Source organism: Leucoraja erinacea, chromosome 26, assembly GCF_028641065.1.
Source record: "Leucoraja erinacea ecotype New England chromosome 26, Leri_hhj_1, whole genome shotgun sequence".
Taxonomy (NCBI): Eukaryota; Metazoa; Chordata; class Chondrichthyes; order Rajiformes; family Rajidae; genus Leucoraja; species Leucoraja erinaceus.
The window spans coordinates 24,395,814-24,419,307 of NC_073402.1; the positions used below are offsets into that span (position 1 = coordinate 24,395,814).

Here is a 23,494-nt window from a genome sequence, read left to right on the forward strand (position 1 = left end):
GTGTTGAGGTGGATATCCAGAGACAATACCACAGCCCAAGTGACCAGTGACGTGGTAATCAGTTTGCAGAGATGGTTCTGGGATTTGAACATATCCTCACATTGATACCCACTATCCTGAAAAAAAACAAAGATGACATTTGTGGTCGAGCTCTTTGTCAGATTAATAATGTGGATAGTGTTATTGTATAAATATTCCGGAAACTTTTCACAAAGAACTACTACCGTATATCAGACATGATTTGCCACACAGATTGGCCCACCTCTCCCGTGCTGTCCAAGATGCTCCATCAAAGCTACATACATTGGTCCCCAGTAATAATTGGATTTTATTTTGTACCTGCAGTTTTTCAATAGCTATAATGCCATATTCTGCACTCTGTTATATTTTGTTGTGCCCGATGTGCTCAGGTCTAGTCTGATTTGCCTGGATAGCATGCAAAACAAAGTTTTTCACTGCATCTCAGGACAGGTGACAATAAGAGGGAGGCGGTTGGGGAAAGTTGCACGCAGATAGGGGACCTAAAGGATAACATTGAATTAATGAGAATTTACATGAGTCTCATTCCTCAAAACTGACCTTGCTCAAACAGGCTCCTTTAATTCATGCTACTGCAGGTCTCTCACCTTCTTTCCTCCAGAGCTCATACCAAAACACCACTGCCTGCATCCTAACTCCCACCGGTCCAGTTCCCCCATCACCTCTGTGCTCAGTGACCCATGCAATCCATGTTAAACATCTGCGTTTTAAAATTCAGAACAGAAGGACACACCTGTAGACAGGAGATGAGGAGAAACTTCTTTAGACAGAGGGCGGTGAATCTGTGGAATTCTTTGACACAGACAGCTGCAGAGACCATCATTGGGTATTTTTACAGCAGAGATTTACAGGTTCTTGATTATAGACAATAGACAATAGGTGCAGGAGTAGGCCATTCGGCCCTTCAAGCCAGCACCACCATTCAATATGATCACTCCACCTGATTCTGCAGCTTTGCACTGACATTTTAATAACTCTGGCACTGGCCACTCAAATCAGCTGCCCTGGACATTTTAATGACTGTTTTTACTGTATTTTAATGTTGCTGTTTTACCTGCTTTTAACTACTTATACTGTTTCATCTGGATTGTTTTTACTGTTATTATGTGTGAAATGCTTTAAGTTTTATGTGCGATGCTCTGGTATTCCCTGGGAAACGTCTTCTCATTTTGCACTGTACAACTGTTGCTTTGCAAGATGACAATAAAGGTTGATTGATTGATTGATTGATCATCCCCAATCAGTACCCCATTCCTGCCTTCTCCCCATATTCTCTGCGCTACTTTTAAGAGCCCTATCTAGCTCTCTCTTGAAAACATCCAGAGAACCTGCATCTTTCCTCTTAAGAAAATAATGTAACTACGAATATTTATGTGAGTACAACTAATCAAGTAACTAATCCACTAACTGAGACAGAGAATTCCACTCTGAGGCAGAGAACTAGTAAGGATGTCAAAGGTTATGAGTAGAAGGTGGGAGAATGGAGGAAGGCTATGATTGAATGGTGGGGTAGACTCAATGGGCTGAATGGCCTGATTCTGTTCCTACGATTTAAGAATTTATTCTCAGCTTTGTTTTAACCTCATGCCACTTAGTCGCACAACATCCAAAATCTCTCTGTGTGTCCCATCCTCGTCTCCCGCCCACTTTATTTTTCATTGCTCCACAATTGCTAACAGTCCCTTCAGCCATAAGATATAGCAGAATTGGGACATTCGGCCCATCGAGTCTGCTCCGCCTTTCCATGGTAGCTGATCTACCCCCATTCTCCTGCCTTCTCCCTGTACATTTTGAAGCCCTTTCTAATCAAGACTCTATCAACATCCACTTTAAAAACACCCAATGACTTGACCTCCACAGCCTTCTGTGGCACTGAATCCCACAGATTCACCACGGCCTGGCCACCCAGCGTCGGAATTAAATGCATAACCCACCCCCCATCCATTCCTTAAAGATGTGCCTTAGAACCCAAACCTCCAATAGCTTCCACGTTAGATGAAAGCAATCACAGCTCCTAACATTTTAACGTTGAAAACAAGCATACTGCCTGTTTGCCGTCCTGTCCTGAAAGTTGACGAGTTTGAATGTCATCCCACATCAGGTTAATAGCGTGACTAAATTCAAATGGTGATTGGTAACAGTCTTGTGAAAAGTTTTTTATTTAAATCTTAAAAGGCGGTATAAAAGTTTGCCCAGCGCTGGGTCGCTCCAATACAACTCAGCGAGTGATAGATAACAGCTGAATGCCCCGCCCTTATCCCAACAAAGTCTCAGTGCTGGCGGGCCGGGAGCAGACCCGTCTTGTTTCTTATTGAGAGAGACAGTTATCCGCACAGACCTAATTTGCAGTAAAGTTGCGTTTTATTTCGTGTGCACACCGCTCCATTTTCTCCCAAAATGCAAATAGTTGAACAAATAGTAGGACAATGACTTCCAAAGCAAGTTTGCGCCCGAGCGCTGAGTTAGTGCAGGGACTCAGAGCTTCCACACGGTCCAAAACTTGTTCGAAAGTCACACGTCCCTCTGGTCTCATGACTGTTCTTTCGCCCCCGAGGAGCTCCGGGACTGTTCAACGCACCATTGCTCATTTTTAAAACTCCAGTTCACAAGGGTCGCCCTTCCGAAGGGTTTTAATTGATAAACTGATGGAAGAAATGAGCGAGACCTCGCCGCTTGTGAAGCAATTCTCGCCCCAGGCAACCCGTCCATCCCCCAGGTGAGTGTCTGTGTCAGGAGTGCCATGCGCTCCCCTCTTTCCCTCCTCTCTCTCCCTCTGTCCTTCTCCCCCCGTCGCTCAATAGGAAGCAACTGGACACTTTCCTATCTCTCGGAAACAACACTTGAATTTTGGCTCCAAAAAAAGTTTGGGCTAGCATCTACTGTTGTCAAAGCTTGAAGGGGGTTCAGAGAAGGATGTTGCCATGACTGGAGATGTGGAGAGGTTGAGCAGGCTAGGACTTTATTCCTATGAGGGGTGATATTATAGAGGTGTACAAAATCAAGATGGGAATAGATCTGGTAAACGCACTGTATCTTTCCAAGAGTAGGGGAATGAGAATCAGAGGTCGTAGGTTTAAGGTGAAGGGGGAAAGATTTAATGGGAATCTTTTTCACGTGAAGGATGGTGGGTGTATGGAACAAGTTGGCCGAGGAGGTAGTTGAGGCAGGGACTATCGCAACGTTTAAGAAACATTTGGACAGGTACATGGATAGGATAGGTTGATCCTGAGGAAAGTTACCTAGAGTGTGTGTGTTAATGGAGGTTCATCTCATTCATGGAGTCATGTAGCAGTGAAACAGATCCTTCAGCCCAACTTATCCATGCCGATCAAAATGCTCATCTACGCTTGTCCCATTTGCCAGCATTTGACCTTTGTCCATCTAAACCATTCCTATCCATCTACCTGTTCAAATGTTTCAAAAATATTTTTATAGTACCTGCCTACTTCCTCTGGAAGCTAACAAAATGTGTGGGAAGGAACTGCAGCTGCTGGTTTAAATCGAAGATAGACACAAAATGCTGGAGTAACTCAGCAGGACAGGCAACATCTCTGGAGAGAAGGGATGACATGGGCGACGTCACCCATTCCTTCTCTCCAGAGATGGCGCCATTCCTGCTGAGTTTCTCCAGCATTTTGTGTCTGTCCTCTGGTAGCTAGTTCTATATATATGCACATGTTAATGCCGTATTTGTTATGTAAGCACGGAAGGGTTTGCCTATGACTATGGTGTGTGTGGGGAATCCAAAAAGTGGTGCTGAAATAGCCTCTGTCCTCAAACCCCAAGAAGAGCAAGGCACCTGAGAGCAGAGGAGGTAGCTCATATGCTTGCAGTACTGTGGCCAGGGGGTCTTCCTTTAGGGTCTCTGGCTATGAACACCTTGTTCCTTTCCACTCATCTTCCACTTCTTACTCCATCACCCATGTCTCCCCTTTATTCATGCTGTGCCATTCCATCCACAGGTTTACATTACACTCCTTGTCTTCCTGCCTAATCTGACACTTTTCTCTTCATTTCATCTTAGCTTAGTTTAGAGATGCAGTGCAGAAACCAGAGTCCGCACCGACCAGCGATCCCTGCACACTAACACTATCCTACACGCACACACACACTAGGGACAATTTACGTTTATACCATGCCAATGAACCTACAAACCTGCACGTCTTTGGAGCATGGGGGCGAAAAAAATGAGTATTTCGGAGAAAACCCAAGCAGGTAACGGGGAGAAAGTACAGACAAGCACACGCAGTCAAGGTTCGAACCCGTGTCTCTGGCGCTAAGAGGCAGCAACTCTACTGCTGCACCATGGTACCAACCCAGCCTTTGTTGCCATCTGTACCCACCTATCGCCTGTCAGGCTTTGCACCCCCCGCCCCACCTCTCGTTTGCAGCAACCTCCCCCCTCAACCCACATCACTAAGCCATGCAGGTAGTTAAATGGTTAATGAATATCGACAAGTGGCAAGGGAATTTGGGAGGAGTTCATGTAGTGCATGCCAGAGACAATAGATTAGTACGGGTGTCGGAGGTTATGGGGAGAATGGGGTTAGGAGGCAGAGATTGATCAGTCATGATTGAATGGTGGAGTAAACTTGATGGTCTGCATGGCCTAATTCTACTCCTATCACTTAAGACCTTATTGTGGGGAATGGGATTGCATGGAGCTGATGGGCCACATGACCTATTTCATGCTATGGTATAGAGGAAAAAATAAGAGTAATCGTGGGGGAATTGATATATAGAACGGTCAAATCAAAATAATGCGTGAAAGGAAAATCATGGAATGTACAAGAAAAGATTTTCTAGAATATTGACGAACCTGCCAGGGAAAAGACTATTTTAGGTCGGTATTTGCAACGAGAAAGGGTTTATTAATGACCTGGTAGTTCCTAAGTGATTGGAGCAGAATTGGGCCATTTGGCCCATCAAGTCTACACTGCCATTCAATTATGGCTGGACACAAAAAGCTGAAGTAACTCAGTGGGACAGACAGCATCTCTGGAGGGAAGGAATGGGCGATGTTTCGGGCCGAAATGCTTCTTCAGACATGCGTGGTCTATCTTTCCCTCTTAACCCCATTCATTCTCCTGCCTTCTCCCCGTAATGCCTGACACCCGTACTAAGTGAAGGGACCTGAAGGGTAGAGTAATCATTGTATGATAGAATGTGAAATAAAAATTGCAAGTTCAATCAGAAACCAGGCTCTTGAATTCAAACAAAGCAAATTATGAAAGTCTGAGGTATAAATTGGTTTGTGATAGACAATAGGTGCAGGAGGAGGCCATTCGGCCCTTCGAGCCAGCACCGCCATTTAATGTGATCATGGCTAATCATCCCCAATCAGTAGGTACGCAAAAATGCTGGAGAAACTCAGCGGGTGCAGAGCGGGTATCCCCAATCAGTACCCTGTTCCTGCCTTCTCCCCATATCCCCTGACTCTGCTATCTCTAAAAGCCCTATCTAGCTCTCTCTTGGATAGATTGGTAAACAACTAAAAAAGATCCGAGAATGAACAATGGATTGGCCAAAGAATCAGTAACTGGTTACACAAGTTTGACAGAAGACATTTCGCCTCATCTCTATATTTTTAGAACGGAGACGAGGAAACACTTTTTCTCACAGAGAGTGGTGAGTCTGTGGAATTCTCTGCCTCAGAAGGCGGTGGAGGCAGGTTCTCTGGATGCTAGATAGCGCTCTTAAAAAATAGTGGAGTCGGGGGATATGGGGAGAAGGAGCGGGGTACTGATTGGGGATGATCGGCCATGATCACATTGAATGGCGGTGCTGACTCGAAGGGCTGAATGGCCTCCTCCTGCACCTATTGTCTATTGTCTAAGAGGCAACCTCTTAGTTTTAACCATTGATCCCCGAGATCTAGATTCTTCCACAAGAATCATCTTCAACACATCCCCTCTGTCAAGGCTCCTCAGGGTCTTATGTTTCAATCAAATTACATTCAATCTGCATGTAAGTCCAGCCTGCCCACTCTATCCTCATCGATAATAACATATGCTGAATGGAAATATTTTGGGGAAATTGACATTTAACGGTGAAATATGAGAAATTTGCATTTGAAAAGATGGAGACGTCATGGCCCAATTGGCTTTTATGGATTAAAAACTTACAACAATTTGCCACAATTGTACTTTTTTTAATCTTTCGGCTCGCAGGACTTCGGCGGATGTGCTGTATGGTTGTCTGCCGGATGCAGAAATGACGATGAACAAGCTGGAAGTTTGGCACTGTCACCTTAACCAGTCTGGAAAGCACAGGGATGCAGATAAGCAGCTCGCCCGCCGACGGCTCTACCTGGCTTCTGCTGTCTGCTTGGTCTTTATAATAGCAGAAGTGATAGGTAACCAAAGAAATAACTTGTATCCATGTGTCCATAAGAGTGTTGGAGGTAATTAGATACAAGTGATTTGTTGTTGGATGAATTGTAGCACGCTACGATAATGACCTGGTGATCTGTGGGTTGAGAGATGAATGTTAGCACAAGCAGCAGCCACGTTGCCAGCACTCGTCTTTGAATCGTGATGTGTTCCCTTTCTCATCCGGCTGAGTCTTTGATGAAGCTTCAGTTTAATAGCTTTTCCAATAAACTGTGCCTTGGAGTGTAGCTCTCCATCACCGCAGCGCTGGCATCTTGCTATAGATTGCTCGTCCTGCTCTCCGGAGAGGGTAAAGAACCTGCAGTCTGCTGACTTGGGGCAGTGAAAGATTTCCTCCTTCCGTTGAAACCTTGTTTGCAGATAAATGGAAGTCCATTTTTGCAGGGATTCCAACCCATCGCATTCATTTCTCATTCCGTGGGAAACAGTTGTTCAGTCTCTTCAAGGAGTATTCCCAAGGCTACATGTAAAATAAATCCTCGAGCAGATAGTCTGGTGTACAGCCACTCCAGTAATATCGACACAAAAAGCTGGAGTAACTCAGCGGGTCAGACAGCATCTCCGGAGAAAAGGAATAGGTGATGTTTTGGGTCAAGACCCTTCTTCAGTCCCGAAACGACCCAAACATCACCTATTCCTTTTCTCCAGAGATGCTGTCTGACCCGTTCAGTTACTCCAGCTTTTTGTGTCTATCTTCGGTTTAAACCAGCATCTGCAGTTCCTTCTTCCACACTCCAGTAAGATGTTGTGTTTTGTGTCTGTTACTCCATGGTGGGGAAAGGATACAACAACCAGTGCTGGCAACTTAGGATTTTGATAGAATTTGGACAAGTTCGCAAGTAACTTGTTTCAGAAGGGTCTCGACCCAAAATGTCACCTATTTCTTTTCTCCAGAGATGCTGCCTGACCCCCTGAGTTACTCCAGTTTTTTGTGTCGATCTTTGGTGTAAACCAGCATCTGTATTTCCTTCTACACATCCCCATCACCTGTATACACTTATCCCAGGCTTTGTTCTGCCCCCACCTCTCTTTTCCAGCTTTCTCCCCCCTGCTCGAAACATCTGACGTACTGAGTTACTCCGGCACTTTGTGTCTTTTTTTTTGAGAAACCAGCATCTACAGTTCCTTTGCCTTTATATTCAGTTTTGTAGATTACGACCCAATGGAAAGAATGTAACATTTTCTACTTTCAGGTAATACACACTCACTGCATTCCTTTCCCACCCGTCCCAGATTCTCTCTCCGTTTATTCACCTTTTCTATTTCCCCCACCTGACTCCATCAGTCCATCGTTCTCCCTCCCCACCTCTCATCTAGTTCCACCTCTCACCTACAAACCCCTGTCCCACCCCTCCCAGCTAAATCTCCCCTTTTCCCCTCTCATCCTCAAGCAGGGTCTTAGCCTGAAATGTCGACTGCCCCTTTTGCCTCCACTGATGCTGCCTGACCTGCAGATTTCTTCAAGAAGTTTATATTTGGCTCCAGATTCCAGCATCTACAGTCTCTTGTTTCTCTATCATAGAAACATAGAAAATAGGTGCAGGAGTAGGCCATTCGGCCCTTCGAGCCTGCACCGCCATTCAATATGATCATGGCTGATCATCCAACTCAGTATCCCGTACCTGCCTTCTCTCCATACCCCCTGATCCCCTTAGCCACAAGGGCCACATCTAACTCCCTCTTAAATATAGCCAATGAACTGGCCTCAACTACCCTCTGTGGCAGAGAGTTCCAGAGATTCACCACTCTCTGTGTGAAAAAAGTTCTTCTCATCTCGGATTTAAAGGATTTCCCCCTTATCCTTAAGCTGTGACCCCTTGTCCTGGACTTCCCTAACATCGGGAACAATCTTCCTGCATCTAGCCTGTCCAACCCCTTAAGAATTTTGTAAGTTTCTATAAGATCCCCTCTCAATCTCCTAAATTCTAGAGAGTATAAACCAAGTCTATCCAGTCTTTCTTCATAAGACAGTCCTGACATCCCAGGAATCAGTCTGGTGAACCGTCTCTGCACTCCCTCTATGGCAATAATGTCCTTCCTCAGATTTGGAGACCAAAACTGTACGCAATACTCCAGGTGTGGTCTCACCAAGACCCTGTACAACTGCAGTAGAACTTCCCTGCTCCTATACTCAAATCCTTTTGCAATGAAAGCTAACATACTATTCACTTTCTTTACTGCCTGCTGCACACCTGCATGCCTACCTTCAATGACTGGTGTACCATGACACCCAGGTCTTGCTGCATCTCCCCCTTTCCCAATTGGCCACCATTTAGATAATAGTCTGCTTTCCCGTTTTTGCCACCAAAATGGATAACCTCACATTTATCCACGTTATACTGTATCTGCCAAACATTTGCCCACTCACCCAGCCTATCCAAGTCATCTTGCAGTCTCCTAGCATCCTCCTCACAGCTAACACTGCCCCCCAGCTTAGTGTCATCCGCAAACTTGGAGATATTGCCTTCGATTCCCTCATCCAGATCATTAATATATATTGTAAATAGCTGGGGTCCCAGCACTGAGCCTTGTGGTACCCCACTAGTCACTGCCTGCCATTGTGAAAAGGACCCGTTTACTCCTACTCTTTGCTTCCTGTTTGCCAGCCAGTTGTCTATCCACATCAATACTGATGTAAAAAATGATTTTCTCATCTCGGTCCTAAAAGAGTTCCCTCTTATCCTTAAAAACCATTGTTCTGGACTTCCCCCAACATCGGGAATAATCTTCCTGCATCTAGCCTGTCCAACCCCTTAAGAATTTTGTAAGTTTCTATAAGATCCCCCCACAATCTTCTAAATTCTAGCGTGTACAAGCCGAGTCTATCCAGTCTTTCTTCATATGAAAGTCCTGCCATCCCAGGAATCAGTCTGGTGAACCTATTAAGATGTCTTGTATATTTTTGGGGGTTTAGTTTAGATTAGAGATACACCGTGGAAACAATCTATTCGGCCAAATCGAGTCCGCACTAACCACGGATCACCCATACACTAGTTCCATTCTACACACTAGGGATAATTTACAGAAGCCAATTGAACTGCAAATCTGCACGTGTTTGGAATGTGGGAGGAAACAGGAGCACCTGGAGAAAGGTCACGGGGACAACATGCAAACTCCGCACAGACAGCACCCGTAGTCAGCATCCAACCCGAGTCTCTGGCACTGTAAGGCAACATCTCTACCACTGTGCCATAGGGAGGGAGATAGGGAGGTTGTGGTAATCAAATGTTCTGAACCGTGCTACTATTTCTTCTCCTCGTACAGGGGGATACATGGCTCAAAGCCTGGCTGTCATGACTGATGCTGCTCACCTCCTGACCGACTTGGCCTCCATGCTCCTTAGCCTGTTTTCCCTCTGGATTTCTGCTCGTCCTGCCACTAAAACCATGAACTTTGGCTGGCACCGGTCAGGTAAGATGGGATCTGCTACTTGTATCTGGATATGGGCACATTGCTATAATTGCTGGCCGGTTATCTAGTCTTTCATTTGTAAATTCATCCCAGTAAACTGAATGCATTCAAATCTGGCATTTTGTTTTTCATTAAAATAGCATTCTCATGGCAATATGAACCCGATAGAAATGCTCAAAACCAAATTGTCATAAAAGCAGAAAATTCTGGATGTACTCCATGCGATAGACGTCATCTGTGGTCATTAAAATGTTCTTTATAGAAGAGTCTGTAATTTACTTTACATTTTTCATTTCCATGGTCAGGAGCAAACCCTGATCTCCGACGCTGCAAGGCAGCAACTCCACCACTGCCTCCCTGTTCTTTTCCCTTCTGGCAGTGAATTCCACATTCTAGCCACTATCTGGGTTAGGATTCCCTCCCGAATTCTACACGGGATGTGGCAGTGACTATCATATATCCATGGCTTGATGCACAAAGCTGGAGTAACTCAGCAGGACAGGAGGCATCTCTGGAGAGAAGGAATGGGCGACGTCTCGGGTCGAGACCCTTCTTCAGGCTGGTTAGGGATAAGGGAAACGAGAAATATGGACAGCGATGTGGAGAGATAAAGAACAATGAATGAAATATATGCAAAAAAAGTAACAATGATAAAGGATACAGGCCATTGTAAGCTGTTTGTAGGGTGAAAATGAGAAGCTAGTGCAACTTGGGTGAGGGAGGGATAGAGAGAGAGAGGGAATGCCGGGGCTACCTTGAAGTGAGAGAAATCAATATTCATACCACTGGGCTGTAAGCTGCCCAAGAGAAATATGAGATGCTGTTCCTCCAATTTGCATTTAGCCTCACTCTGACAATGATGGATACCGAGGACAGAAAGGTCTGTGTAGGAATGGGAAAGAGAATTAAAGTGTCGGGCAACCGGGAGATCAGGTTGGTTCAGGCGGGGTGAGCGAAGGTATTCCGTGAAACGATCGCCCAGTCTGCGTTTGGTGTCGCCGATGTATAAGAGTCCACACCTTGAACAACGGATACAGTAGATGAGGTTGGAGGAGGTGCAAGTGCACCTCTGCCTAACCTGAAAGGACTGTCGGGGTCCCTGGACAGAGTCGAGGGGGGGAGAGGTGTTGCATCTTTTGCAAGGACGAGGTTGGATTGGGTGGGAAGGGATGAGTTTACCAGGGAATTGGGGAGGGAATGATCTCGGTGGAAAGGGGTGGAGATGGCTAGTGGTGGGATCCCGTTGGAGGTCGAATGTTTGGAGGATTATGTGTTGTATGAGGAGGCTAATGGGGTGGAAGGTAAGGACCAGGGGGACTCTGTTGCGACGAGGGGGAGCAAAAGCAGAACTGCGGGGTACTGAGGAGACACGAGTGAGGGCCTCATCTATGATGGGAAACCCCCGTTCCCTGGAGAATGCGGACATCTCGGAAGTTCTAGTATGGAACACCTCATAGAAACATAGAAACATAGAAATTAGGTGCAGGAGTAGGCCATTCGGCCCTTCGAGCCTGCACCGCCATTCAATATGATCATGGCTGATCATCCAACTCAGTATCCCGTACCTGCCTTCTCTCCATACCCTCTGATCCCCTTAGCCACAAGGGCCACATCTAACTCCCTCTTAAATATAGCCAATGAACTGGCCTCAATACCTTCTGTGGCAGAGAGTTCCAGAGTTCATCTTGGGCATAGATGCGGCATAGACGGAGGAATTGGGAGCAGGAGATGGAGTCCCCAGAAATGCTGCTTGTCCCGCTGAGGTACTCCAGCTTTTTGTGTCCATCATCGGTTTAAACCGGCATCTGCAGTTCCTTCTTACACATTATATCCATGGCCTCTGGTTGTATTCGTTTCCACAAGCAAAAATATATATATTTACATCCACTTTATTTAACTTCACTGTACTTTTATGTTTCTATCTGGCCATCGTTCCATTTTCTCGTTTATAATCCACAGACGAGAGAATAAATGCTTTACGGCATCATATATCAAGGTATTTCTTGATAATTATTTGTGTTCCTTTCTTTTGTTTTTGTGGTAAATAACTCTTCTTTCTATGGCTGGTGACATGCAGAGATTCTTGGGGCCCTGGTGTCGGTCTTGTCAATCTGGATGGTAACAGGAATACTGGTCTACCTGGCAGTTCAGCGACTCATATCTGACGAGTATGAGATTAACGGGGCAATAATGCTGATCACCTCAGCATGTGCTGTTGCCATAAACATTGTGTGAGTATCCTCTAGCATGTAGAGTGTTTTTGCATTTTTTATTTTACTCTTCTGATTTTTTTTTGTTCTGTTCGTGTCACGAGTCTGTTGAATCCAAGCTGTGGCACAGTTTCGTGGACACCACTTTGCAGATTTTGTGCGGCACAGTGGCGCTGCTGTAGACTTGCTGCCTTCTCCGCCTTCAGCTAATCCTTGCCTTAAAACACCCAATGTCTTCGCCTCCACAGCTGTCTGTGCAATTTTGATGATGTACAATATTAGGGGTAGCACGGTGGTGTTAGGGTAGAGTTGCTGCCTTGCAGTGCCAGAGCCCCGGGTTCCATCCTGACTACAGGTCTGTATGGAGTTTGTACGATCTCTCTGTCAGCGTGTGGATTTCCTCCGGGTGCTCTGGTTTCCTCCCTCATTCAGAGTTGGCTTTTACAAATTGTCCCTAGTGTGTAGGATGGCACTAATGTAAGTGTAATTGCATGTCGGTGTGAACTCAGTATCTCTAAACAAAACTAAAATCTAGATTAAACCAGCTGGAATCAATGACACTAAATATAAACCACCATCCAGCAATTTACATTTGACCATTATCGTGGGTGCTTGATGCAGTGTGTCGGTCATTTTGACTTTTTTTGTTTTTTTTAGCATGTCTAAATGTATGTATTTTTCTCGGTATGTTTGTATGTGGGGGGGAATAGGGGGAAACCGTTTTCAGTCACTTACCTCCTAGTTGCATTTTCACCCTCCAAAGACATACATGTTTGTAGGCTTGGTATAAGTGTAAGTTTTCCCTAGTGTGTGCAGGGTAGCATCATGTGTGGGGATTGCTGGTCCGCGCGGACTCGATGGGCCGAAAGGCCTGTTTCCGCGCTGTATCTCTAAACTAAAGTGGAAAAGGCAAGTACTTAAAACCTTGTGTTGGCCTTTTTCAGAGTTATCACTTGGTGATGGTGGATTGGGTTTAAAGGGATTGCCGAATAAACAAAAAAATGTCCCAGTTCCATTCAGAACATAGAACAGTACAGAACAGGCGCTTTGACCAATGATTTCAGCCCAAGTGTTGTAAAGTTGACTGCTCCCTCAACCCTGATTTGTTTTTCCCTCCACTTCTCCACACGCTCCACAGAATGGCCGTAATCCTTCATCAGTCTGGACACAACCACACCCATGGCGGCACAAGCGAGGGCAGATCACATGACACGGAGTCCACCCCCCAGGGGTCAAAGTTGAGTGGCCGTAGGAACCCCAGTGTACGGGCTGCGTTCATCCACGTAGTTGGGGATCTGCTGCAGAGTTTTGGAGTGCTGATCGCTGCTTTTGTCATCTATTTTCGGGTACGTGGATAATGTTTCAGGTGTGTCGCTGCGCTGTTACTCGGAATTTTGGAAGGGGAAAGTGGGTTTGAGTCGTATAGTGTGGAAACGGGTCCTTCGGCCCAACGTGTCCCAGTGCGCAGTTTGGGCAGCACAGTGGTGCAGTGGTAGTGTTGTTGCCTGAGCCCTGGGTTTGATCCAGACTATGGGTGCTGTCAGTATGGGTGCATGGGTTTTCTCTGGGTGCTCCAGTTTCCACACTCCAAGAAATGTACCGGTTTGTAGGTTAATTGGCTTCTGTAAATTGTCTCTACTGTGTCGGATAGTGCTAGTGTGTGGGGTGATCGCCGGCCAGCATGGACCTGGTGGGCTGAAGGGCCTGTTTCCAAACTGTATTTGTAAAGCCACCGTGGCTACGAGGCAGTGGTTTGACCAGCTGCACCACTGTGCTGCCCACATTTTGAGATGTACTGCACTAATTTGGGAGCCTGATTCCTGTGTCATTGTCCAGCTCTGTTCTAGAGTGATAACATTCTTGGGATTAGTTTGGCACCAGAGCCAAGAGATTAAAGCCACTTCTACATACAATGAGCTAACATTTTCCATTTTAGCCCATCTGATATATCAGGGTGGTCCAAGTGACACAGCAGTAGAGGTGCCACCTTACGGCGGCAGAGACCCGGGTTCGATCCTGACTATGGGTGCTGTCTGTACAGAGTTTACACATTCTCCCTGTGATCCCGTGGGTTTTCACCAGGTGCTCCGGTTTCCTCCCACACTCCAATAACGTGCAGGTTTGTCATTTAATTGGCTTAAGAAAAAATGTAAATTGTCCCTAGTGTGTGTAGGATGGAACTAGTGTGTGGGTGATCGCTGGTCGGCATGGACCTCCTGGGCCGAAGGGCCTATTTCTGAGTTATCTCTCCAATGTCTTAAGTAAAAGATGGTTCCATTGCACTTATCAGTATTATTTTCTTTTACTTTGTGTTTAGCCTGAATATAAAATTGCTGATCCAATCTGTACCTTCCTCTTCTCGGTACTGGTTCTCGGGACTACCTTCTCTATCCTGAAAGATGTCCTTCGTGTACTGATGGAAGGCAAGTCTGGAGTTTTGACTAAAAAAACATTCTCAATGCCAAATAAAATGAAGGTGCAAAAATAAATCTGGAGAACTAAGGGAGTTGATGAAATACACAATAACAACTTGCAGGTTAAAATATGTTGGAGCGCAGAGGAAGTGCGTTTAAGGTGTTGGCATTCATCATTGTAGAAAGTGATTAATTTGAGAAGGAACGTTTGCATTGAAGAGGCAAACAGATCCGTTTAGTTTGAGAGACAATCAGTCCATAGAGGAGAGGATGAAGTGAGAATAGTTATGCCCCTGTCCCACTTAGGAAACCTGAACGGAAACCTCTGGAGACTTTGCGCCCCACCCAAGGTTTCCGTGCGGTTCCCGGAGGTTGCAGGTGGTTGCTGGAGGTTGCAGGGTAGTGGAAGCAGGTAGGGAGACTGACAAAAACCTCCGGGAACCGCACGGAAACCATGGGTGGGGCGCAAAGTCTCCAGAAGTTTCCGTTCAGGTTTCCTAAGTGGGACAGGGGCATAAGGAACCAGGCCCTTTGGGATACCATGATTTATACTTGTAGCCAGAGGGATCATTGTAAGATTGATTTTGATAAGCTGAATGAAGGGCTTCAAGAGGGAACAAAGAGAGAGTCGGAAGACCAATTACTCCATTTTGAAAGAATGTGTTTGATTTCTGTTGACAAAGAGTGCGGGTCCAATTTGACAGCAGATAGTTGAGGGTTAATAAGATTTGAACTACGCCCAATATTGATGCTTGGCAGGAAGAGTCTTGAGATAAACTACGCAAAGAAGCTACAGAATGCTGGAAATCGTGGAGTTTTGCTTGAGATGAGAGGGGGCGAGGGTATTTTCCAGGAAAAAGAAATGTTCTTGTACAGCGATTCATGCAGCAATGCTATGCTCTTTATTTCATTCCAGGTACCCCAATAGGAATGGATTTTAACAACGTCAAGGAGACTCTCCTGTTAATTGATGAGGTGAAAGCGGTGCACAGCCTCCGCATCTGGGCCCTCACCATGAACCAGCTTGTGCTATCCGCTCACATCGCCACCAGTAAGTAACAATAGTGGAGATACGTGACGATAGAACCTTATTTATCCCAGGAGGGAAATGGATCTGTCAACAGTCACAAACCACAACAAGATGCATGAAACATGAAATTAAATTGACCAGTGGAAAGGATTGGGGATATACAAAGATTTTTGGGGGGGAGATGGGGATGGGGAGAGTCGGTCTACCCCATGACCGAAGGGGGAGGAGTTGCACAGTTTGATAGCCACAGGGAATAAGGATCTCGTGTGGCTTTCTGTGCTGCATCTTGGTGGAACCAGTCTGTTGCTGAAGGTGCTCCTCAGGTTGACCAGTGTGTCATGGAGGTGGTGAGCTGTACTGTCCAAGATGCTTCACAGTTTGAGGAGCATCCTCCCCTCCAAGACCACCTCCGATCAATCCAACTGCACCCCCAGGATGGAGCCAGCCTTCCTGATGAGCTTGTTAATCCTGTTGGCGTCTGCGACCTTCGCCCTGCAGCCCCAGCACACGACAGTGAAGAAGATGGCACTCGCCATCTTGGTATGTTTGGTGCCTGTATGTTTGCTCGCCTGCGTTTGCCAGTTGTAATTACATTTAATTGCTATTGCTTTAAGCCGCACTGCAAAAAATCTCGGGCTGCAATCCAACGTGATGCTTCTAGAGTGGTATCGACGGAGTCCTAGTCATCAGGTGCTAGACACCATTTTGGTCTGAAGAAGGATCTCAACTTGCAATGTCAACTTTTCCATGTTCTCCAGAGTCCTGCAGAGTTACTCCAGCAGTTTGTGCCTTGCTGTGTATTAACCAGCATCTGCAGTTTCTTGATTCTACATTAAACAGTGTCACAGTTTGTCCCCATCTATAGATGTAAAAGAACGTGGCTTTATTAGAAAGAGAAGCAGGGAAACTCTCCATGGTGTGTGTAGCCCCTGAGTAACTGAGCGCACATGGTCAACTATTTCCCAGTCACTTTAAAAGCAGTAAAGTGGCTTGAGATTTAGTTTAGTTTATGTGACTCGTGTACTGTGGTACAGTGAAATACTTTTTTTGTTGCACGCTATCCATTTAGCAGAAAAACTGTACATGATTACAATCAAGTCGACCACAATATACAGATGCAGGATAAAGGGAATACTGTTTAGTGCAAGATAAAGTCCGACTAAAGATGGTCTGAGGGTCTCCGATGGTAGCTCAGGACCGCTCTCTCGTTGGCTCAGTTGCCTGATAAAAACTGGGAAGAGGAAACGAGATCCTGAAATTGTAAAAGATATTTCAAAATATTAAAACGGGTAGAATGTATAGTTCGCATGTTTGCAAAACGTATTTTTGTTTGTGCTTTATTAATGCAGGGAAAGAATCTCGGGGAGGAGCTTTGAGCTCATCCTATTCTGATCAATCTATATCATGAACAAAACAAAAACTGCAGTTGTTGCAGATCTGAAGTACAAACTCAGAATGCTGAGAAAAACTCAACTTTCACAGCACGCGTTTCATGTTAAAGATCCTTTGTCAGAACCGAGAAAGATAGAAAACAAGTCTAGGCAGCAGAGAAGCGAGCGAGGGGATTTATTTTAAATATATATATTTTTATTAGAAGTAGTGTACAATAATATAAGATGAATAACATATTACATTTCATGTACAACGCATTTTAAATATTATAGTTAAGGAATCATATGGTGCAACACAATTGTAAAAAATAACTGTTTCAGGACTGGACGAGGGTTGGTCAAGATTATAAATAATGATCTCCTTTTTTAAAAATTTTATTTTCTTTTCACTATTTTCTCTCTCAACTTTCTTCATTTACTCGTTTTCTTTCTTCACACACTATATATTTCACATCTTTCTATCCTTTACTATCTAACTTCTTTTTCTTATTCTTATCTTTTTTCAATGTAACAAAAAAAAAGAAGTTGTACATAAAATGTATTATGAAAATATATATTAGGCACTTTGGTGCCATATGACTGTACTTCTATTAAAATAAAATATTTAAAAAAAATATATATATATAATAGTTAAAAAAAAGAGTAAGAGAAGCAAGAAATAGAGAGAAAGAGAATATTATATAAAGTAGTGATTTTGTTAGTTCGTGAAGAAAGAGAAAAAAAAAAGCCTATAAGGCTGTATAGCGCGAAAAGGAAAACAAAAAAAGGTGAAATAAGAAAAAGAGAATAAAGAAGAAGAAAAAAGAGACATTGAAAGGGATATACCTACTTCGTATCTTTACCCACCCCTCACCCGCTCTGAAACAGTTAATTTCTAAGGTTGCGTTGCACCTTATGCTTGTAATAAGTCGATAAAGGGGGGGGGGATTTCTAAGATGGGGTGAAATAATGTAGCTTTATGGCTTGGTTAGCTCCTTTGTGTAGTGTGCTGCAGATATTATAAAGTCATGGTAATGCTGTATAGTGTGGCCGATTACAAAAGAGAAGGATGGCTGTCAAAACTGGCCATTCTGGATACAAGCTGAAATATCCATTAACAAGTTATCCATTGCCCAGATGAAAGATGTGATGTTCTTCCTCGAGCTTGCTTTGGGCATCGCTATAACACTGCAGGGTGCCACTGACTACACAAAGGGGCAACTTACAGTAGTTAACCAAAACTGCAGACTTTGGAATGTGGCAGGAAACCAGAGCATGCAATGGAAAGCTGCAGTCAGTCAAAGGAAGAAAATACAACCTGCATCACACAGTGCCCGACGTTAGGATCAAACTCGAGCCCCTGGAGCTATGAGGCAGCAGCACTGAGTACTATACCACTGTGCCGCTACTTGAGTATCAGTCAAAAAGCCTTTCCACCTTCTGAAACCTTTGCAACAAATGATCAAAGAAGGAAACCATTAAAATATATTTTTCTTTGATCATTTATTGCTTTAAAATTGCTTTCGGTACAGTGCTATGATGAGACCTCTCTTGGAGTCTTGTAACTAGTTTATTAATATTAATTCACACAGCATTGCATTACTGATTTAATTAATTCGTGAGAATGAGCAGATTGCCCTGTCGTTGTGCATACCTGGCTAATCCCATTGAACCAACGATTCTTTAGACTTTAGAGAAAGAACTTTGGCCCACCGAGTCCGGGCTGACCAGGGAACACCACCCCCCCCCCCCGCGCACACTAACCTACACATACTAGGGACAATTTTACAACTTCTGTAAGGTTCAAAGGGGGTAGTTACTGAGAATCTTTCTCCAGGGCCAGAGTTCTGGGACTAGGGGGGTCAATATTGTCAGGTAAGTGGCCAGCAATTTGTAATTGGGATGAGAAAAGTTTTTAGTTGGCTCGGAGATCTTTTGAAGTATTTAATGCAATGGTCTATATATGCCAAACAGTAATTGCTGGATTCTTAGGCACAATTCTTAGGGAAATATAGATGTGGTGGAACTTTATATAGAGCCATAATCCCATTGAATGGTGGAAACCACTGGCCCACTCCATTCCTTACAGAATAGTCAACAGCAATGAATCTTTGGTTCCTGAAAACCCAAAGGCAATTCAGGCAGTTGTCAACCTTATCCTTGCTTTGTGTTTAAGAAGGAACTGCAGAGGCTGGAAAATCGAAGGTACACAAAAAAGCTGGAGAAACTCAGCGGGTGCAGCAGCATCTAGATGCTGCTGCACCCGCTGAGTTTCTCCAGCTTTTTTGTGTACCTTACCCTTGCTTTGGACTGCTGGAATAATGATATCCAAAACTTAGACAAGCCATTGTTTCTTTCCTCCCCTTTATATTGGGAAATAATGTCACATTGTTATTTTATGCAACTTTTAATAAATTCTTTCAGTTTTATGGAAATTTGATTGTTTGCACAAGAATGATTACAAGTTTGGATCTGCCCAGATTATGAATATTTATTATACCAGAAAACGCCAGATGATGGGGCTACAGTGCACATAAAGCAAGATTGTTGTTCAACGACAAAAATATTAAAATGCTAGAAATATTCACCGGGTCAGGCAGCATTTAGGGAGAAGAAGTGTTTCGTCTGAAGAAGGGTTCAGTCTGAAGAAGGGTTTTGGCCCGAAACTTTACCTATTTCCTTCGCTCCATAGATGCTGCTGCACCCGCTGAGTTTCTCCAGCATTTTTGTGTACCTTCGATTTTCCAGCATCTGCAGTTCCTTCTTGAACAGCATTTAGGGAGAGACAGGGTTACTGTTGTAGGATATTCGCCTTTTATCAGACGTGAGAAAAAGTAGAATTGAAATGCATTTTAAATTCATGGGAAAGGTGGAGGAGGGGGATGAGTCCTTGGTGGTCTGGATTAGAGAGAGAGAGGGAGAGGGGGAGAGAGAGAGAGAGGCACTACATGATGCCGAATAGCACAAATGTTATTAAATTTAGAAGCAGAAAGAAGATTGTAAAAGCAGAAGTGAAATAAGAAGTAGTCAGTCGTATAGCATGGAGAAACAAAGAACGGCAGATGCTGGTTTATACCAAAGATACTGTAGACCCACAGTGCTGGAGTAACGCCAGGAGGTCAGGTAGCATCTCTGGAAAAAACAGATGGATGATGTTTTGGTTCAAACTCGCCCATTCTTTTTTTCTCCAGAGATGCTGCCTGACCCGCTGAGTTACTCCAGCATTTTGTGCCTATCTATCATAGCATAGAAACAGGCTCTTCAGCCCAACTTGTCCATGCCGACCATGATGCAAATTTGTGCTTCTTTGGAGTTGAATGGAATCTAAAATAGCACAATAGATCATGAGAATATAAGAAATAAGGTCACGACCAGCAATGAACAAGATCACAGTTCATGATGATCCTCTGGCACCAGTTTCATTCCTTCCCAGTTCCCATATAAGATGCTTTTCAGAAGCTTGCATTTAATCCAACAATTTCAGATAATTAACTATTTCAGTCTTGTATCTAACATTTCCTGCATCCAGTTTTGAATGATATTGAATACTTGAGAATTTTACGCTAGGCTCCTGGTGTTTGAGTAGAATTTGAAGGCATCGACCATAATCGAGGCTTTCCTGGGAGGGAAATGGTGTTTCAAAGCTCCATTTATTGTAAAGACACTGGCAAATCCTGGCTGCCTGCTGGAGACGTGGGTAGTGGGAGGCTGGGGAAAGAGGATGTTCAGTTTAGAGATACAGTGCAGAAACAGGCCCTTCGGCCCACTGAGTCCGCACCGACCAGCGAATCCCGCACACTAACGCTATCCTGCACACACTGGGGACAATTTACAATTTAACCAAGCCAGGTGCTCCAGTTTCCTCCCACATTCCAAAGACGTGCAGGTTTGTAGGCTAATTGTATTGTTATAAGTTGACATTAGTGTGCGGGATGCGAAACAAGGGTAACATAGAACTACTGTACGAGTGATCGTAGGTCAGCGTGGAATTTGTTGGGCCAAAGGGCCTATTTCCACGATGTATATCCAGATTAAACTTAATATTAACTGGTTTGGGGAAGCTCCAGAGATCCATGTCCTAAGATGACACGCTCTCTGAATAGATTATCTCATTTTAATATTGGACCCACGGTCTAAACCCATAAAGGTATAACTTTCTGGTTGTCTTCTAACTAATTCTAATCTTGCATTTAGAGCACCCCTTAATCTTCCAAATCCAAGGCAATATTAATGTAGTCCATGCAATTTACCTGCGAATTCTTAAGCATTTATCATTCTGCTGCACCCAGTTCAATATAAACTTCCTGGGACTTGCTGCCCAGTAAAGCACAGTCCTCAAAATATAAATATAGAAAATAGAGGCAATACTCAGAGTATCAGGCAGCAGCTACAGAGAAAGAGGATGAGTTTTTGTTGCAGGCTGATGATCCACTCAATCATTTATTGGTTTATATTGCAGGTTTTCAACCTCTGCAGATTTTTTTAAATCCTCAAGAAATAGACTAATGAGAGTTTAGTAAAACTATTACATTCACTCCATTCCGTACTTCACTTGGGATATAGCTCCAGAATTTATCTTGATATTATTTAGCCTATCCAGCAGATTTTGATGTTGTGTAATGTTTTCTAATTATGTTTTGTTGCACTAAAATATTTTTTTTGCAGTCTTTTTTTTCTTTTCAATGTCTTGTAGAATTTCTGTTTTGGGTGTATGTCTGAGCTTATTTGCCTGGGTGGCTGCTGCAAGCAACATTTTTCATTGTTACCTGTACCTCAGACTTGTATACATGACAATAGACTCAACTCCACTGGACTTGACTCGACTAGATTTGATCTAACAGTCGTGTTTCTTGCAGATGATGTGGCCAATCCTCAGGTTATTTTGGCTGAAGCTAACCAAGTGCTCCAGAAAAAGTTTGACTTTTGCTCCATCACTATTCAAGTCGAGAATTACTCTGACGATATGACCGAGTGCAAAGAGTGCCAGGAGCCTAGAGACTAACTGCAGAGGTCCTTGGAATTTCTCCAACATGCCTGATAGAGAGGCATGCCATCTGACCACAGACATCCACACTGGAAAATGTATGGGAGCAAATATTGCAGGGTGTTGCTTTTGTATGTTGGAAGCTCGAGAATCGGGCTCTTGTAACCAAAGAGCAGCCAAACTTGAGACTTGAAAATGGTGTGACCATAAATATGGATATTTAGCTAGCTGGCACTAGTAGGGATAATCTCTGAGTATGTCTGTCCTTTTGGGAAGGGAATGAAGCCACACTTGATGGATGCAATATGTTGCTCTTCTGACACCCTTTACGTCGATGGGACTGAAGAGAGACTAACGCGGGCACTTTTAAAAAAAAATATTGTTGATTATGTTCACTGATGGGTCCAAACTGTTCATATTCGTGCAAGAATTCGTAATGTAAGTTTACGCTTAGCAAAAATAAACCCCATTTACAAAATGTTGTTGTCTCTATTGATAGGGCAATCTTTTTTTTTTTCCCCCAGTAATGTTCTGTGTGTAGAAAGGAACTGCAGATGCTGGATAATACTGAAGGTAGACACAAAGTGCTGGAATAACTCAGTGGGTCAGGCAGCTTCTCTGGAGAAAAAGGATGGGTGATGGTTAGTCTAAAGAAGGGACCTGACCTGAAACATCACCCATCCTTTTCCCCCCAGAGATTCTGTGTGACCCACTGAGTTACTCCAAGGCTTTGTGTATATTGAGTATCATGTGTCTGATTCACTGGGTAGAGCAATTGACATTAGAGTCACAGATGAAAAATGCATTAGCCAATGTGTGGTGTTGGTGGAATGCATGAAATGGATTCAAGAATACCTGAATAATTGCTACAGTGTGGGACTAATTAGTTGGGCCCAGTGGCTTCCTGTGTGGTATTATTATGAGCTTTTAGTTAGGGCAACTTATCAACTGACCACAAGGTTTAGTTTTTAGTTTAGTTTAGAGACATGGTATGGAAATGGCCCTTCAGCCCATTAGGTCCGCACCGACCCTTACACTAGTTCTATCCTACACACTAGGGTCAATTTGCAGAAGCCAATTAACCTACAAACCTGCACGTCTATAGGATAAGGGAGAAAACCAGAGCAACCGGTAAAAAGCCATGCAGTTACAAGGAGAATGTAGAAACTGCACACAGACAGCACCCGTAGTCAGGATTGATCCGGGTCTCAGTAGCTCTACAACTGTGCCACTGTGCCCTTCTTGAGAGAATAACTTTTACTGCAGCATCTGAGCACACAATCTGGGCTGATACTTCATCTCCACCTCACTATCACACAAGGTTGTTTGCCAGTGAAAAATGTCCAACTCTGGTGAATATTAAGTGATGTGATGACAATGGATGGATTCACTGTGGGTCCACTGTGATGGATGTTTGTGTGAATTGAATTGTGTGCGTGTCTGGGAATTGTCGTTGTTTGTATGGCTGTGGAAACAGAATTTCGTTTGAGCCTCACTGAGGCTCAAATGACAATAAAGGGTATTGTATTGTATTGTGTATGGCACTCCTTTAAGAAAGGCAGGGAATATCCATTGAAAGCCCAGCCAGCATTCTACATCAATCCATGACTCCCCTGTGATGCACTAGAACAAGTTGAAATTTAA

The 23,494-nt window shown here is 44.1% G+C and overlaps 1 protein-coding gene across 1 annotated transcript; it reads left to right on the forward strand.

The window, feature by feature from the left end:
- The first annotated feature begins 2,063 nt into the window (after positions 1 to 2,063).
- Positions 2,064 to 22,343, forward strand: LOC129709840 (proton-coupled zinc antiporter SLC30A2-like). Its single transcript, XM_055656451.1, has 8 exons — positions 2,064 to 2,755; positions 6,210 to 6,394; positions 9,696 to 9,842; positions 11,920 to 12,073; positions 13,191 to 13,398; positions 14,370 to 14,475; positions 15,383 to 15,517; positions 21,723 to 22,343. Exons 1-8 carry the CDS (start codon positions 2,685 to 2,687, stop codon positions 21,866 to 21,868), a joined length of 1,152 nt encoding a protein of 383 aa, XP_055512426.1. The 5' UTR covers positions 2,064 to 2,684; the 3' UTR covers positions 21,869 to 22,343.
- The last annotated feature ends 1,151 nt before the right edge of the window (positions 22,344 to 23,494 follow it).

Excerpts from the sequence above, each read along its gene's own strand:
- LOC129709840 (XM_055656451.1), top strand. The coding sequence starts at position 2,685 with ATGGAAGAAATGAGCGAGACCTCGCCGCTTGTGAAGCAATTCTCGCCC. Across the intron at positions 6,395-9,695 it reads TATAATAGCAGAAGTGATAG|GGGGATACATGGCTCAAAGC; the intron begins GTAACCAAAGAA and ends CTCCTCGTACAG. Across the intron at positions 12,074-13,190 it reads GCTGTTGCCATAAACATTGT|AATGGCCGTAATCCTTCATC; the intron begins GTGAGTATCCTC and ends CACGCTCCACAG.